The sequence below is a fragment of the Callithrix jacchus genome, chromosome 4 (assembly GCF_049354715.1).
Source record: "Callithrix jacchus isolate 240 chromosome 4, calJac240_pri, whole genome shotgun sequence".
NCBI lineage: Eukaryota > Metazoa > Chordata > Mammalia > Primates > Cebidae > Callithrix > Callithrix jacchus.
In genome coordinates this window covers 159,988,344-160,005,654 of record NC_133505.1, presented here as the reverse complement: position 1 = coordinate 160,005,654, position 17,311 = coordinate 159,988,344, and the positions used below count along the sequence as shown (strand labels likewise).

Below are 17,311 nucleotides of genomic sequence, written 5' to 3'. Positions count from 1 at the left end.
ATACATAAAATTGGCGTCTTCAAAGAAGAAACTAAAAATAACAAAAAAGAATAAATATTTAAAATTATAATTGAAAAAATGTTTCCTGAAACAAAATATTAAAAAGCATAGCACACTGTGTGTCAGATTTTGGGGTCCGGGTACAGCCTATGCTGAAGTCTAAGTGGAGTGGGTGGATGAGCAGGAAGACCATTTGGGGGACATAAGCAGGGAAAAGATTATTGTATGCAGCAGCAGCTCTCATCAACAGCTTTCGCACACTAGCTCTCTACACTGTTCACCTTTATCTCAGCTGTTTGCTCTGGCTCTGTGGCTCTTGGCACCCCCACACCTGCAGCTGCACAGCTGGCTCTCCCTTGCCTTCAGGGTCAGCAGCTTCACTCTTTCTCTCTCTGGGCACCAGAGCAACTCATGCTGTGGCTCCCTTCTCTCCATCTACAAGAAAGACAGCTCTGGTTCTCTCTCTCTCCTTCTCTGGGTGCCACTGTGCCTGCCACGTTAAGTCATGTTGAGCTAAGCCAAGTCTCAAGAGCCCAGCCAAGTCTCAAGGGCCCCTGTACAATGTAAGCAGGGCATTTATACCTTTTATAGACAAAAGTGGCTCAGAGCAAAGTATGAACTTACACAAACAGGTTATATAACAAGGGGAGGTGTGCACCTGAGCACCAAACTCACTGAGTCATGCAAGCCTGGACATTTGCCTTGGCCTATTCCTTTACCAAAGCACATCCATGTACCTCAGGACAGCCACCGATTCCTTGACCCCCTAGGCTGACGGAGATAGCCTATTTCACTTATTTCCTGACCCCCTAGGCCAAGAAAGACATAGGCCTTGGACACACAGGTTTGATACACAGGTTTGGCACATAGGCCTGACACATAAACTTTGGGTACACAGGCCAGACACATACACATATGCTTAACACATAAGCCTGACACATAAGCTCTGGGCATGCAAGCCTGATACACAGGTTTGGGCATGCAGTCCCAATACATATACATAGGCTTTGATAAACTATCCAGCTATTGATGCAGATTACCCATAGGTGTCACCTCCTTAGTGATTTCCATTCACACTGTTCTGAGTTTAGCTTATTAGCTACTTTGCCCACACCTGGTTTTAAACCATATGGTGTCAGTACTAGGCTGTTGTCAATACTGCAGCAGCAATCCGGGCAGCAGCAGAACTCTGGATCTGTATACCATGCTCCAGCACAAATAGGGGGATGCCTTTCCTTACAGTAAAAGCTCAGGGTCTGGGGGTGCCTCAGGCCCATGGCCTTATATTGCATTAGGACTACAGACCCTAAAGCCTCTTGTAACTCTGCTGCTAAGGGACTTGTGCTCAGTGTACTTTACTGCTCTAAGTAGGCGCCCCACTTCACTGAAGTGCATGTCTGTACCATCCCAGTTTGAGGAGTTATTACCCATAAACACACCCACCCTGCTGTCAGGTAAGTCATCTACACTACAACTGTAGCCCATCCTGCCACACTCTGATGAGCCTGAAAGGCAGCGCATACAATTGCTAACTGCTTTCCCAGTCTGAGGGAGTAGTTTCATGGACACATTGAATAAGAAGCTATTACTAACTGCTTCTTTATTAAGGAATACCAGAGCTCAGTTGCCTTCCATAGTTGGGACTAAAAGCCCACTGGAGCTTCCAAGTGCTGCATGCACTGCTATAGGCCATAGCCAGAACTATCTGTGGTTACATGTACATCTAGTGTAAATGGATACCCTTGGTTAGAAAGGCTATGTCAGCCTTATCATCCCAATCTCAGGCAAGAGGGGTGTTGCCGCTTCTAAACCCGCAAGAGAATTAGAAGTTAATATAACAGGTCAGGTGCGGTAGCTCACGCCTGTAATCCCAGCACTTTGGAAGACTGAGGATCACCTGAGGTCAGGAGTTCGAGACCAGCCTAACCAACATGGAGAAACCCCATCTCTACTAAAAATACAAAATTAGCTAGGTATGGTGGTGTGTGCCTGTAATCCCAGCTACTCAGAGGCCGAGGCAGGAGAATCCCTTGAACCCAGAAGGCAGAGGTTGCAGTGGGCTGAAATCATGCCATTGCACTCCAGCCTGGCCAACTAGAGAGAAACTCAGTCTCAAAAAAAAAAAAAAAAAAAAAGAAGTTAACATAATATCATTAGCAAGATTATGACATATGATGGGGCTATGCATATAGCCCTGCAGCAACGCCATGAAAGTCTATTTTCTCCCTCCCAAGAAGGCAAACTGTTCCAGGCTCTCAGTGGATTGTCTCGGTTCCATTGTCAAATGCCCCATTAAGTCTGGGACAGACAGAACACCTGCCAAGCCATGCAAAACATCCACCACCAGAATGTCCTCAGGTATGGGAGAGATATTCAAGTGCCTAAGTAAAGAACCAAGTGGCTGATGTCAGGATGCAGAGACACAGGTTTCACTTTCACTGACCAGTTTTTATAGCCATTAATAAATGCAGCTCTGCCTGAAAACTTATCCAGGTTCAGGAACCAGTAGATCACCAAGTCCACATGTGGCTCTGGTTGCCCAGTGCCTTGCACAAGCCAGGTATCGTGGCCAGTTCTCTTCTCAAACAGGAAAGGCTTTATACTTGCACCAACTGCAACAGGTACTTTTTGAACTGGAACTCTTGGGCAGGACTGGGTTGCTCAGCAATGTCCTTCTCTCAAATGACCTGCAATAAATTTGTACATGACTGCCAACATTACTTACTTAACTCCCGCAACTCAGCGGGGGCACAGGTACCATAGGAAGTGTGCTCCACCCTTGGGGCCCACCAGCTGCTCATGCTCTATTTTCTGGGCAATCACTGGCTGAGCCTGCAATGGAGGTTCTTCCTCTTCCCTGTGCTGCATCCAACAGGGACTGGGTATGCACTTCCTGCAGCACAGTCACAAACGCCCATCTGACTCTCCCTTCAAAGGCATACCTCTTGGTGCTGTGCAATTCCAGATGCTTCAGCTCCCTCTCCACACTCATGGGAGACCTGTCCACTGCGTCCCACATTTCCATTGGGGCCCATCCAAGCAGCACCACTGCCACCGGTTACCACAGCTCATGCTGCAGACACATGGCTGACCCGGAAGCCCTCAGAGACTGAAGATCCACTCATTCCATCCTCATTGCCAAGTGTCAGATCCTGGGGTTGAGGTTCAGCCCATGCTGAAGTCAGAGGGGAGAGGGTGGATGAGCTGAAAGAACATCAGGGGGCTGTAGGCAGGTAAAAGATGATTTTATTCAGCGGCAGCTCTCATCAACAGTTTTCTCACACTAGCTCTTCACACTGTTCGCCTTTATCTCGGCTGTTTGCTCCAGCTTTGTGGCACCTGCTGCCCTGATACCTGCAGCTGCAAGGCCAGCTCTCCCTTGCCTTCAGGGTCAGCAGCTTCACTCTTTCTCTCTCTGGGCACCAGCACGAGCCATGCTGTGGCTCACCTCTGTCTGTGACAGACAGCTCTGGTTCTCTCTCCCTCTTTCTCTGGGTGCCAGCGTACCCGCCATGATGAGCCATGTTGAGCTGAGCCGAGCCCATGAGCCCCTGTATAGCATTAGCAGGCAATTATACCTTTTACATACAACAGTGGCTCAGAGCCAAGTATGGACTTACACAAACAGGTTATATAACAAGTGGAGGTGTGCGCCTGTGTGCCAAACTCACTGAATCATAGAGTCCTGGATATCCACCTCGGCCTATTCCTTGACCAAAGCACATCCATGTACCTTACACTTTGGATCTGAGAAAACTGACCAAAATTATGAACATCAAGTCATATTCTAAGCAATAATTATTATATTCTTAAAATGAGTTGGATAATCCCTATGATATCCAGACAGGAAGTTAAAATCACTTACAAGGAAACAACCACCAGATTGATATAAGAATTCTCAATAGCAACATTTATGTTAGAGAAAGAATGTAGCAACTTTTAAAAAACAATTTAATGGGAAAAAAAATGTGAGATGAGAATGTTATGTCCAGGCAAAGTCTTCTTCAAAATAAAAGCCACAGACAAACAGCTATAAAAATGCAAGATGTCAAGGGATGTCATTCCCAGAATCACTTCCTGACAAATCTACCAAAAAAATCAAATCTACCAAATACACATTTGCTAAAGGTTTAGAAAATATTTGGAACTAAGGTTAAAAGACGAAAAAGTAATATATTTTTAAAATATATTTAAACATGAACACTAACAAAAATAATAGGTAGAAATAATAGTGAAATAAAATTTTCCCACATGCATTAACTGGAGGTAAAATATTACTTGAAGCTAACAAATAAAGTAGTATATGCTTAAGTATATCTAAGCCTAAAATATATCTAACAGCTAACAATATATTGTAAATTAAATAAATTATGAATGACATAATTTATTCCAAATAGAGTTTTTAAAAAAGATTTTTGCTTGGGTGCTACAATATTAGAAAAGTTGACTTTAATACAAAAATTGTTACTAGCGATAAAGGAAATTGTGTAATGCTATAATCAATAAATTCAATTGTGTGGATAAATGTGGAATTCAGTATCTTGGATAATAAAGTTAGATGATTTTTTTGAGATGGAGTCTTGCTCTGTCACCAGGCTGGAGTGCAGTGGCACGACCTCGGCTCACTGCAACCTCAGCTTTCCAGGTTCAAGTAATTCTCCTGCCTCAGCCTCCTGAGTAGCTGAGACTATAGGTGCATGCTGTCATGTCCAGCTAATTATTGTATTTTTTGTAGAGACAGAGTTTCACCATGTTGGCCAGGATGGCCTTGATCTCTTGATCTTGTGATATGCCCATCTCAGCTTCCCAATGTGCTGGGATTACAGGCGTGCACCACCGTGCCCAGCCATTAGATGATAATTTTAGGTGTTGATAATGGGATTGAAAAATATATCCAAAAAAGATAAATAATATAAAAAACACTTTATCATAAAGCAGTAGGACTTAAAATTAATAACAAATTAAAAAACAAAAAGTCTCTTCCACCTAGAAATTCTTTTTTCCAAAGAAAAGAGAAATTAAAATTATAATTGCTAGGAAAATACTATGTACTTTAATCCTTGAGAAACCATTTGAACAATCCTCAATATAAAATTTATAAACTCAAATATTTATAACATTAAACATGAAAAATTATATTGTTCACATCCTCACTATTATTGCTTACTTTTTGATTGTTGTATCCTGGGCTAAGAGAGATTTATTTAAATTTCCCGTTGTTAATGTATTTCTATTTCTTCTGCATTTTTTGTAATTTCTGCTATAATAAAATTTACACTGTTATTTAAACTTGTTATCATTTTGAATTTTATTCTTCATAAAGTAGAGGTCTTTCTTTTAGTCAATGCATTTTAGCTTGAATTAATGTTAAGTTTGAGGACTCTGCTTTTTTTTAATGAATTTCCTGTTATACATTTCCCAACTTCTTCTGTTTAATGTTTCTGTATCATTTGTTTCAAGCATATCTCTAGTATATCATATGGAATGGTTTTACTGTAATCTAACCTAAAAATCTCTTTTTGTGATAAGAGTAATAAGCCTACTTGTTTTATGATAAGAATAATAGCCCTATGTATTAGTATGTGAGCCCTGTTTAAGTCTCAACTCTGTCATATAATTGATAGTGTTTACTAATTAAGTTGGTCAGCTTTATAAAATTTGTTTCTGGTCTTTTCCCTTCCTCTTCTCCTTCAACACCTAAATTCTTTCAATATTACTAGTCTTCTTAGCGTTTACCTTTGTACTAAAATATGGTTAAGTATTTACTCCTTAACAATGTCTTGATTGCTCACTTTAAATAATATCTTTTGACTTCCTGCTACTGTTTAGGAAGACATTTATGACCTCATTCCATGTTTCCACCCTCCCTCATTTTCCCCTAAATTTCTGTTAGCTCAATTATTTCTATATCATCGAAGCATACAATATATACAGATTCAAGATGATTCAACTTAGCAATTTTTTTACTTTATGATGGTGTGAAATCTTCATAATTTTGACATGTCAAAATTTGAATTCTGATATTTTCCTAGGCCTGCAATATGTGACATGATACTCTCTTGCAATAGTGGGCAGCAGCAGCAGCAAGCCACAATTCCCAGTCATCCACTCCATCACCAGGGTAAGCAACTGATACTCTACAATGCACTGTGTTGCCAGCATATTTTTGATATTGTGTTTTGTGTTTTTGCATTCCATCGTGTCTACAAAACACCCATCTGTCTTACTGTGTTTAGTGTTGCTATAAAGGAATACCTGAGGCTGGGTAACTTATAACGAAGAGAGGTTTGTCTGGCTCACAGTTCTGCAGACTGTACAATAAGCATGGCACCGGCATCTGCTTCTGGTGAGGGCCTCAGTCTGCTTCCTCTCATGGGAGAAGGAGAAGGGGAGCTGGCAGGTGCAGAAATCACATGACAAGAGAGGAAGCAGGAGGTGGGGAGGTGCCAGGCTCTTATTAAAAAACAGCTCTCATGGAAAGTTAATAGCATGAGAATTCACTCACTCCCCACAAGAGAAGGTATAAATCTATTTAGGAGGGGTTTGCCCCTATGACCCAAACATCTCCCATTAAGCATGTGCGTTATTCTATTCTATGTGCAAATGTTTACAGCAAGTCCTGGGTAGTTCTGACACTTTAAAAGGCATCATGACTTTTGTAATGTGAAGGTCAGTGGTGAAGCAGCAAGTGCCAATACTGAAGCTTTTATGGAAAAGCTGCTTAGGATAATGTGGAGGAGAAATATTTGCCAGAGTAAATACTTAATGTTGATTAAACAGCTTTTTCTGGAAGTGTATCCCAGAGCCTAATTTTCGCAAATATCATGCCATTTTGGTGACTATGGCCTTATAGTATAGTTTGAAATCAGGTAATGCAATGCCTCTAGGTTTGTTTAGTTTTGCTTTGGCTATATGGGCTCCTTTTTGGTTCCATATGAATTTCAGGATTTTTTTTCTAGTTCTGTGGAAAATGATGATGATATTTGTTGTTGTTGTTGTTGGACAGAGTTTTGCCCTGTCACCTAGGCTGCAGTGCAGTGGCACCATCTCAGCTCATTGCAACCTCCACCTCCTAGGTTCAAGTGATTCTCCTGCTTAAGTCTTCCAAGTAGCTGGGATTAAGGGAGCCCACCATCATGCCTCGCTAAATTTTGTGTCTTTAGTAGAGGTGGGTTTTGCCATGTTGGCAGGCTGCTCTTGAACTCCTGACCTCAAGACTGAGATCTGCCCATCTCAGTCTCCCAAAGTGCTGGGATTACAGGCCTGAGTCACTGCATCTGGCTGATGGTTGGTATTTTGATGGGAATTGCATTGTATTTGATGGTACATTGCTTTTGGCAGTATGGTCATTTTTGCAATATTGATTCTACCCATCCATGAGCATGGTATGTGTTTCTATTTGTTTATGTCATCTATGGTTTCTTTCAGCAGTGTTTTGTAGTCTTCCTTGCAGAGGCCTTTCACATCCTTGGGTAGGTATATTCCTAAGTGTCCTTTTTTGTTTGGTTTGGGTTTTTTTTGCGGCTATTGAGAAAGGGGTTGATTTCTTGATTTTATTCCCAGCTTGGACTGATTTTTGCACATTAATTTTGTACCTGAAACTTTTCTGAATTCACTTACCAGTTACAGGAGGCTTTTTGGGTGAGTCTTTAGGGTTTTCTAGGATGCAATCATATCATTACCAAACAGAAAGTTTGACTTCCTCTTTACCAATTTGGATGCCATTTATTTCTTTCTCTTGTTGATTCCTACGGTTAGGACGTCCAGTACTATGTTGAATATAAGTGGTGAAAGTGGGCATCTTTGTCTTGTTTCAGTTCTCAGAGGGTGTACTTTCAACATCCCCCCATTCAGTATAATGTTGGTTGTGGGACTGCCAAAATGGCTTTCATTACCTTAATGTATGTCCCTTTTATGCTGATTTTTTAATTTTGCTGAGGGTTTTAATTATAAAGGGGTGCTGTATTTTGTCAAATGCTATTCTTGCATCTATTTAGATGATTATGTTATTTTTGTTTTTAATTCTGTGTATGTGGTGTATCACATTCTTGACTAACATTAAACCATCCCTGCACTTGATCATGGTGTATTACCTTTTTGATATGGTGTTGGATTCAGTTTACTAGTATTTTGTTGAGGATTTTTGCATCTATGTTCATCAGGGATATTGATCTGCAGTTTCTTTTTCTTATGTCCTTCCCTGGTTATGGTATTAGGGTGATACTGGGTTCAGAGAATTATTTAGGGAGGATTCCCTCTTTCTCTATCTTTTGGAATAGTATTAATAGTATTGGTACTAATTCTTCTTTGATGTCTGATAGAATTCAGCTGTGAATCCATCTGGTCCTGGACTTTTTTTGTTGGGAACTTTTTAAATTGCCATTTCAATCTCTCTGATCATTATTGGACTGTTCAGGGATTCTTTATCTTCCTGGTTTAATGTAGGAGGGCTGTATATTTCCAGGAATTTATCCAACTCCTCTATGTTTTCTAATTTATGAAAATAAAGGTGTTCATAGTAGCCTTGACTAATCTTTTGTATTTCTGTGGTGTCAGTTGTAAGATCTCCCATTTCATTTCTAATTGAGCTTATTTGGGTCTTGTCTCTTCTTTCGTTGGTTAATCTCACTAATAGTCTATCAATTTTACTTATCTTTTCAAAGAACCAGATTTTCCCTTCATTTGTCTTTTGTATTGTTCTCATTGTTGTTGTTTCAATTTCATTTAGTTCTGCCCTGATCTTTGTTATTTCTTTTTTCTGCTGGGTTTGGCTTTGGATTGTTCTTGTTTCTCCAGTTCCATGAGGTATGACCTTAGATTGTCTGCTTGTGCTCTTTCAGAGCTTTTGATGTAGGCATTTAATATTATAAACATTCATCTTAGCACCGCTTTTGCTCTATCCCAGAGGTTTTGATATGTTATGTAGCTATTGTCATTCAAATAATTTTTTTAATTTCCATCTTGATTTCCTTGTTGACCCAATGATCATTTAGGATCAGGTTATTTAATTTCCATGGTTTTGAGGGTTCCTTCTGGAGTTGATTTCCAATTTTATTCCACTGTGGTCTGAGAGAGTGCTTGATGTAATTTCAATTTTCTTCAATTTACTGAGGCTTGTTTTGTGGCCTATCAAGTGGACTACCTTGGAGAGTGTTCCATGTGTTGATCAATAGAATGTATATTCTGCAATTGTTGGGTAGAATGTTCTATAAATATCTGTTAAATACATTTATTCTAAGGTATAGTTTAAGTCCATTGTTTCTTTGTTGACTTTCTGTCTTGATGATCTGTCTAAGGCTGTTGGTAGAGTATTAAAATCCCTCACTATTATTGTGTTGCTCTCTATCTCATTTCTTAAGTCTAGCAGTAACTGTTCTATAAATTTGGGAGCTCCGGTGTTAGGTGCATATATATGATTGTGATATTTTCCTGTTGACTAGTCCTTTTATCATTATATAATGTCGCTCTTTGTCTTTTTAACTGTTGTTGCTTTAAAGTTTGTTTCATCTGATGTAATAACAGCTACTCTTGCTTGCTTTTGGTGTCCCTTTCCATAGAATATATTTTTCCACCCCTTTACTTTAATTTATGTGATTCCTTATGTTTCAGGTGAGTCTCCTGAAGACAGAAGAAACTTGGTTCATGAATTCTTACCCATTCTGCTATTCTGTATCTTTTAAGGGGAGCATGTAGATCATTTATAGTCAATGTTAGTATTGGGATGTAGCCCCAGTGTAGTATTAAGACCACAGGTGCATATATACTTCATAATAAAGAGTATATAAGAAGTTTAAAACATACCAACACAAAATAACATATATTTATATGTTGGAGAACTTTTTTGGTAATTATTAAAATTTTATTTAGTTGCTTCTCATTTTTTATTTTTTTTTAGGTTTTGGAGTACATGTGCAGAACATGCAATGTAGTTGCATAGGTGCACACATGGCAGTGTGTTTTGCTGCCTTCCTCCTCTTCACAAACATTTGGCATTTCTCCCTAGACTATCCCTCCCCAGCTCCCCCTACGGCTGTCCCTCCCCTATTCCCCCCAATAGACCCCAGTGTGTGGTACTTCCTTCCCTGTGTCCATGTGCTCTCATTTTTCATCACCCGCCTATGAGTGAGAATATGCGGTATTTCATTTTCTGTTCTTGTGTCAGTTTGCTGAGAATGATGTTCTCCAGATTCATCCATGTCCCTACAAATGACATGAACTCATCATTTTTGATTGCTGCATAATATTCCATGGTGAATATGTCCCACATTTTTCCAGTCCAGTCTATTATAGATGGGCATTTGGGTTGGTTCCAGGTCTTTGCTATTGTAAACAGTGCTGCAATGAATATTCGTGTGCATGTGTCCTTATAGTAGAACGATTTATAGTCCTTTGGATATATACCCAGTAATGGGATTGCTGGGTCAAATGGAATTTCTATTTCTAAGGCCTTGAGGAATCGCCACACTGTCTTCCACAATGGTTGGACTAATTTACACTCCCACCAACAGTGTAAAGTGTTCCTTTTTCTCCACATCCTCTCCAGCATCTGTTGTCTCCAGATTTTTTAATGATCATGATTCTAACTGGCGTGAGATGGTATCTCAATGTGGTTTTGATTTGCATCTCTCTAATGACCAGTGATGATGAGCATTTTTTTCATATGTTTGTTGGCCTCATGTATGTCTTCTTTTGTAAAGTGTCTGTTCATATCCTTTGCCCATTTTTGAATGGGCTTGTTTGTTTTTTTCCTGTAAATCTGTTTGAGTTCTTTGTAAATTCTGGATATCAGACCTTTGTCAGATGGGTAGACTGCAAAAATTTTTTCCCATTCTGTTGGTTGCCGATTCACTCTAGTGACTCTTTCTTTTGCCGTGCAGAAGCTGTGGAGTTTGATTAGGTCCCATTTGTCTATTTTGGCTTTTGTTGCCAATGCTTTTAGTGTTTTGGTCATGAAGTCCTTGACTACTCCTATGTCCTGAATGGTTTTGCCTAGATTTTCTTCTCGGTTTTTATGGTGCCAGGTCTTATGTTTAAGTCTTTAATCCATCTGGAGTTAATTTTAGTGTAAGGTGTCAGGAAGGGGTCCAGTTTCTGCTTTCTGCACATGGCTAGCCAGTTTTCCCAACACCATTTATTAAACAGGGAGTCCTTTTCCCATTGCTTGTTTTTGTCAGGTTTATCAAAGATTGTATGATTGTAGATATGTTGTGTTGCCTCTGATGCCTCTGTTTTGTTCCATTGGTCTATATCTCTGTTTTAGTACCAGTGCCATGCTGTTTTGATTACTGTAGCCTTGTAGTATAGTTTGAAGTCTGGTACTTTGGAGAATTAAAACATCTTCTAATATCTCAGAAGTCCCTGAGCACATCTCTGATTCTGGATTTTGTGTTGATTTACTCTAACATATTAAAAAATAACTTTGCTACATATATATTTGTTTTTTACTGCTTCTGTAATAAATTACCACAAACTTGGTGGTCTAAAGTAACACAAATATATGATCTTTTAGTTCCATAGGTTTGGAGTCTGATGTGGGTTTGCTGGGATAAAATCAAGGTGTTCACAGGGCTGCCTTCCTTTCTAGAGGCTCTCAGGGAGAATCTATTTCCTTGCCTTTTCCAGTGTCCAGAGGCCACCCACATTCCTTGGCTCATGGTCATTTTCCATCTTTGAACCCAATGATATTGCCTCTCTCTGACTCCTCTTTCTTAGTCATGGCTCCCTCTAACCACAGATGGAAAAGACTTTATGCCTTTACAGTTCAACATCATTAGATTGGGTTCACCTGGAAAATCTCCTCATTGCAAGATCCTTGATGTCATCATATCTACAAGGTATTTTTTGCCATGTTAGGAATTTTTTGCTGTGTAAGGTAAAACCATATTCACAGGTTCCAGGGAATAGGTGTGGATATCTCGTGGGGGGAATGCATTGTTCTACCTATCATATGTATATATTTTCAAAAAATATTTTGGAGGGGTTGTGGATTAAGATAGCAGATAGGAGGAAAGACTAGCTTTCAGCTCCTGTTCAGATGGAAAGAGCAGCATGTGGAGACTCACAGCGTGAACTTTTGCTCTAAGAGTTACCAAAGGAAATTACCAGGAAAGCCAAGAGATTCTGCAGACCCTTTGAAGGAGCTGGATTACTGTTGCAGCCTCTCTGAGCTGCTGAAATACTGTTAATGGGCTTGCTTTCTCAAAGGGGAGGCCCATTGTCTGCGGAAAGTTCTCAGCCCTGGTTACTGGCGTCCTGGAAATAGACTTGGTGCCATTAGTGGGGCATGGTGAGAGTGAGATTGGCCTTCAGGATTGCCAATCTGTGTGGGGGGTGAGGCCAGTGACTACTGACTTTCCTCCACTTCGCTGGCAACCTGTATGACTCAATAGAGGCAGTAATAACCCTCCTGGGAATAGAACTTCATTGCACTAGGAACCACACCCTCATCCCTTTCAGCAGCTGTAGCAAGCCCCATCCAAAGAGAGGCTCAGCTCAGACACATCTATCCCTGCCCCACTTGCGTGGTATTTCTCTACCCACCCTGGTGGCCAAAGACAAAGGTCATAATCTCTTGGAAGCTCTATGGCCCTGCCCACTGCCTCATTGAACACTTATCCTGGTGTCCCTAAAGCAAGTTTGTATGCTCCCTAGAGGACTGCAGCTGATGTGCTCTTGAAAGCACCACCTCCTGGCTAGAGGCCAACCAACACAAAACCAGTGCACTAAACAAAAACACAATCAAGGACCCTTGGAGAGTCCACTTGACACCCCTGCTACCTCTACCAGAGCCGGTGCTGGTATCCACAGCTGCAAGACCTATAGATGGATCACATCACAGAACTCTTTGCAGACACTCCCCAGGACCAGCCCAGAACTGGGTAGCTCTGGTACATGGCTAGACCAAGAAGAGCAAAACCAATTACCAGTTTGGCTCTCAGGAAGCCCAATTCCTAGGGGAAGGGGAGAATGTCACTTCAAAGGAGCATGCAATGGAATGAAAAAATATGAATAACAGCCCTTTCAATCCCAGATATTCCTCTGACATAGTCTACTCAAATGAGATGGAACCAGAAAAACAACTGCAGTAATTTTACGAAACAGCGTTCTTTTATACCCCCAAAAGGTCATACCAGCTCACCAGTAATAGATCCAAACCAAGATGAAATCTCTGAATTGCCAGAAAAAGAATTCAGAATATCGATTATTAAGCTATCAAGAAGGCACCAGAAAAATGTAAAGTCCAACTTAAAGAAATAAAAAACATGATACCGGATATGAAAAGAAAATTCCTCAGTGAAATAGAGAGTATAAATAAAAAACAATCACCATTTCTGGAAATCAAGGAAACATTTAGAGAAGTGCAAAATGCACTGGAAAGTCTCAGCAACAGAACTGGACAAACAGAAAAAAAGAACTTGAGAGCTTGAAGACAAGGCTTTCAAATGAACACAATCCATTAAAGCCAAAGAAAAAGGAATTTTCAAAAATGAACAATTTTTTAATAAATGAACAAATCCTCCAAGAAGTTTGGGACTATGTTAAACATCCAAACCTAAGAATAATTTGTGTTCCTAAAGAAGAAATCTAAAAATTTGGAAAACATATTTGAGGGAATAATCAAGAAAAACTTCTCTGGCCTGCTAGAGATCTAGACATCCAAATACAAGAAGCACAAAGAACACCTGGGAAATTCATTGCAAAAAGATCATCAACTAGCCACATAGTCATCAGGTTATCTAAAGTAAAGGCAAATGAAAGGATCTTAAGAGCTGTGAGGCAAAAGTATGAGGTAACCTATAAAGAAAACCTCAGATTAACAGCAGATTTCTCAGCAGAAACCTTAAAAGCTAGATGAGATTGGGGTCATATTTTTAGCTTCCTTCAAGCAAAAAATTACCAGCCAAGAATTTTCTAACCAGTGAAACTGAGTTTCATAAATGAAGGAAAGATACAGTCTTATCCAGACAAATAAATACTAAGAGAATTTGTCACTACCAATCCAGAACTACAAGAACTGCTAAAAAGATCTCTAAATCTTGAAACAAAACCTTGAAATACATCAAAATGGAATCTTTTTAGAGCATAAATCTCACGGGACCTATATAACAACAACAGAATGAAAAAAGAACTCAAGGTATTCTGACAGTAAGTATGATAAATAGAATAGTACCTCAACAATGAAATATATGCTTATGAAATACATATGTCATGAAATATGTTATGAAATATATGCTTATGAAATATATCTTTTATAAAGTATATATGTTTATTATTCATAATAAAGTGTATATAATCCTCCCAAGTAGCTGGGACTACAGGTGCACACTACCATGCCCAGCTAATTTTTTTTTTTTTTTTAGAGATGGGATCTTGCTATGTTGCCCCAGGTTGGTCACAAACTTCTGGTCTCAAGTGATTCTCCTACCCCAGTGTCCCAAAGTTCTGGGATTACAGACATGAGCCACCATGCCCAGTCTAAATGATATATTTTATATTTTAAAAACTATGTTTAAGGACAAAATCTATAGGCTAGAGGGTCCTCTACAGAGGAATATCACCTTCAGTACACTGAATGAACATCTAGGTATGGATTTCCTCAATGGCCCCATGAGTAGACAGATGACAGGGCAGAGGGTGGGGGTGCCAGGAGAGCTTTCTGTATTCTCTACTCTTTGGGATAGCAAGGCTATGTGAATTTCTCATGATTGTGTAGAGATCATGAAACTTACCTGTGAGCCAGCTTACTGGAGTCCCAGTCATGAAGGCCATCCACTCACTGAGGAGACCTCAGCAAAAGAAGTCTGTTGTGAGACCCCCTGTGGCATAAACTGGTATGAGAGGGGCTTGTAGAAGTACTGGAGCAGCAGCTGGATCTGAAATGTCAGGAAACTGTACAGTAAGAGTCTGTTCACTGCCCTTCAAAGAACCCATAGGTGCACTTGTAGTCCCTGATATTCCCACTGTCTGGTCCCCGCCACACCCATGAACATGCCAGCCTATTAGTGCCTGTCTCCAAAGCACAAACAGTCAACGAGGGGAGAATTAAGGCCAAGACCAGTTAAGACATGTTTGCCCTTTTCTCTACATCTCTCCTCCCTGCTCCCTCCCACCCTGTGGAACTGGATCCTAGCACAGAGAGGAGGGGAAGGGAATGATGGAGCAGACTGTACCTAGTCTGCATTCCAAGTCCCTTCAGCCAAATGCCTGGCCTGTAATAAGAAAAAAAGTTGTAGAAGAGATAAATTAAAATTTAAAACTGCACTGGAGTGAGTTTTATAATGGAAAGTGAGCAGATAATTATGGAATCTGCCCAAGATATCATAAAGGAATGGGAAAAGGGATTTCACATAGAAAAGATTAAAATGGTATTTGGATAAAAAAGAAGACTGTCAACTTAATATTCTACCCAATTGAGACTGCTAAAAACAATGTTATGTAGATGTTTATGGGTTCACAGGGCACGATCACATGATCTCATCAAAACAGCAGAATGTTATGCTAAAACCCAACAGGAGCTGTATCGGGGCTATATTTTAGCCACTCTTTCACCTTAGATGACTTTTAGTTTACTTGTCTATAAAATGTAGAATAATTTCTTAAAGTGTGTCAGATCTCTCAACTTAAAACATGATAATAATAGTACCTTTTTAATAGAATTGTTGTGAGGATTACATCGAATCCTGGACACAAAGTACTCACCAGGAGGCTTAACACATGTGAGCTCTCATTGAATGAAGTTTAATGATTGGCTGGGAGTAATGAAACTTGGAAAGACTGTGCAGCTGGTGAGTCTTGGGCTAAAGTGTAATAGCAGAGAGAAAAGGATATTGGTGATGAGGGAATTGTGGTATTGTTGATGGAGTGGCAGGGTTCATTCCAGGCAGTGAGAACAACATAAGCAAAGAAACGAAGCAAGAGAAAGAAGCATTGTGATGTTAGCAGGGTGGAGAAGGGTTGCAGAGTCACTCTATCACCCCAGTGGTGTGCAGTAGCATGATCTCACCCACTGAAACCTCTGCCTCCCAGCCTCAAGCGATTGTCCTGCCTCAGCCACTCAAGTAGCTGGGATTACAGGAGCATGCCACTACTGCCCAGCTATTTTTTTTTTTTTTGTATTTTTAGTAGAGATGGAGCTTCACCATGTCGGCGTGGCTGGTCTTGAACTCCTGACCTCAACTGATCAACCTGCCTGGGCCTCCCAAAGTCCTGGGATTACAAGCGTGAGTTGCCGCAGCACACCCGGTCTAGTTCCTACTCTTATGTGCTCTGCCTACCAAAAAAAAGATCCAAACTCTTTAGCTAGCATACATCCAAGGTCCTTTTTGGTTTTTGTTTATTTGGTTTTGTTTTGTTTTTTGAGACAGTCTCGCCATTTCACCCAGGCTGTAGTGAAGTGGTGTGTTCTTGGCTCACTGCAACCTCTGCCTAGTGGGTTCAAGTGATTCTCTTCCCTCAGTCTCCCAAGCAGCTGGGATTACTGGTGCCTGCCACCATGCCTAGCTAATTTTTATATTTTTAGTAGAGACAGAGTTTCACCATGTTGGCCAGGCTGGTCTCAAACTCCTGACCTCAGGTGATCCACCTGCCTCAGCCTCCCAAAGTGCTAGGATTACAGGCATGAGCCACCGTGCCCAGCATAGAGGTCCTTTTTAATTTGGTTACTGCCAACGTTTCAAAATTCATAATTTCATGTATCATATATATATATATATATATATATATATATATATATACCCTAGATGCCAGCACTAATTCAGATTCCATAAACACATGGAAAAGTATCATATCCTGTGTCTCTCCTCACACTATCCTTAATGCTTGAAACAATCTGGCTCCTCCTTCATCTGATGAATTCTTTTTTTTTTTTTTTTTTTTTTTTTTGAGACGGAGTCTCGCTCTTGTTACCCAGGCTGGAGTGCAATGGCGCAATCTCGGCTCACCGCAACCTCCGCCTCCCGGGCTCAGGCAATTCTCCTGCCTCAGCCTCCTGAGTAGCTGGGATTACAGGCACACGCCACCATGCCCAGCTAATTTTTTGTATTTTTAGTAGAGACGGGGTTTCACCATGTTGACCTGGATGGTCTCAATCTCTTGACCTTGTGATCCACCCGTCTCGGCCTCCCAAAGTGCTGGGATTACAGGCGTGAGCCACTGCGCCCAGCCCTTTTTTTTTTTAATTTATACAATGGACATCACCATTAGGAATTCTTTAATTATTTATTATTGTTACTATTATTTAACAAATATTTATTGGGCACTTCCTCATACATGCCACTGTGCAAGAGGCTGGAACTGCCAATGTTAGTGAACA

General features: G+C 40.4%; 1 protein-coding gene across 2 annotated transcripts in view; it reads right to left on the bottom strand.

Moving 5' to 3' along the window:
• Positions 1-17,311, bottom strand: part of LOC128931847 (uncharacterized) — a 205,877-nt gene that overhangs the window by 178,695 nt on the left and 9,871 nt on the right. The window contains exons 1-2 of one of the 2 annotated variants that reach the window (XM_078370836.1): positions 15,700-16,090; positions 14,730-14,873 (exon numbers count right to left, since the gene is read on the bottom strand). In XM_078370836.1, the coding sequence (XP_078226962.1) occupies positions 14,730-14,769 (40 nt within the window). In that variant the 5' untranslated portion in view covers positions 14,770-14,873; positions 15,700-16,090. Of the gene's footprint in view, positions 1-14,729; positions 14,874-15,699; positions 16,091-17,311 lie in introns of those variants that run through there. The other variant, XM_054254542.2, reaches the window with a different exon arrangement.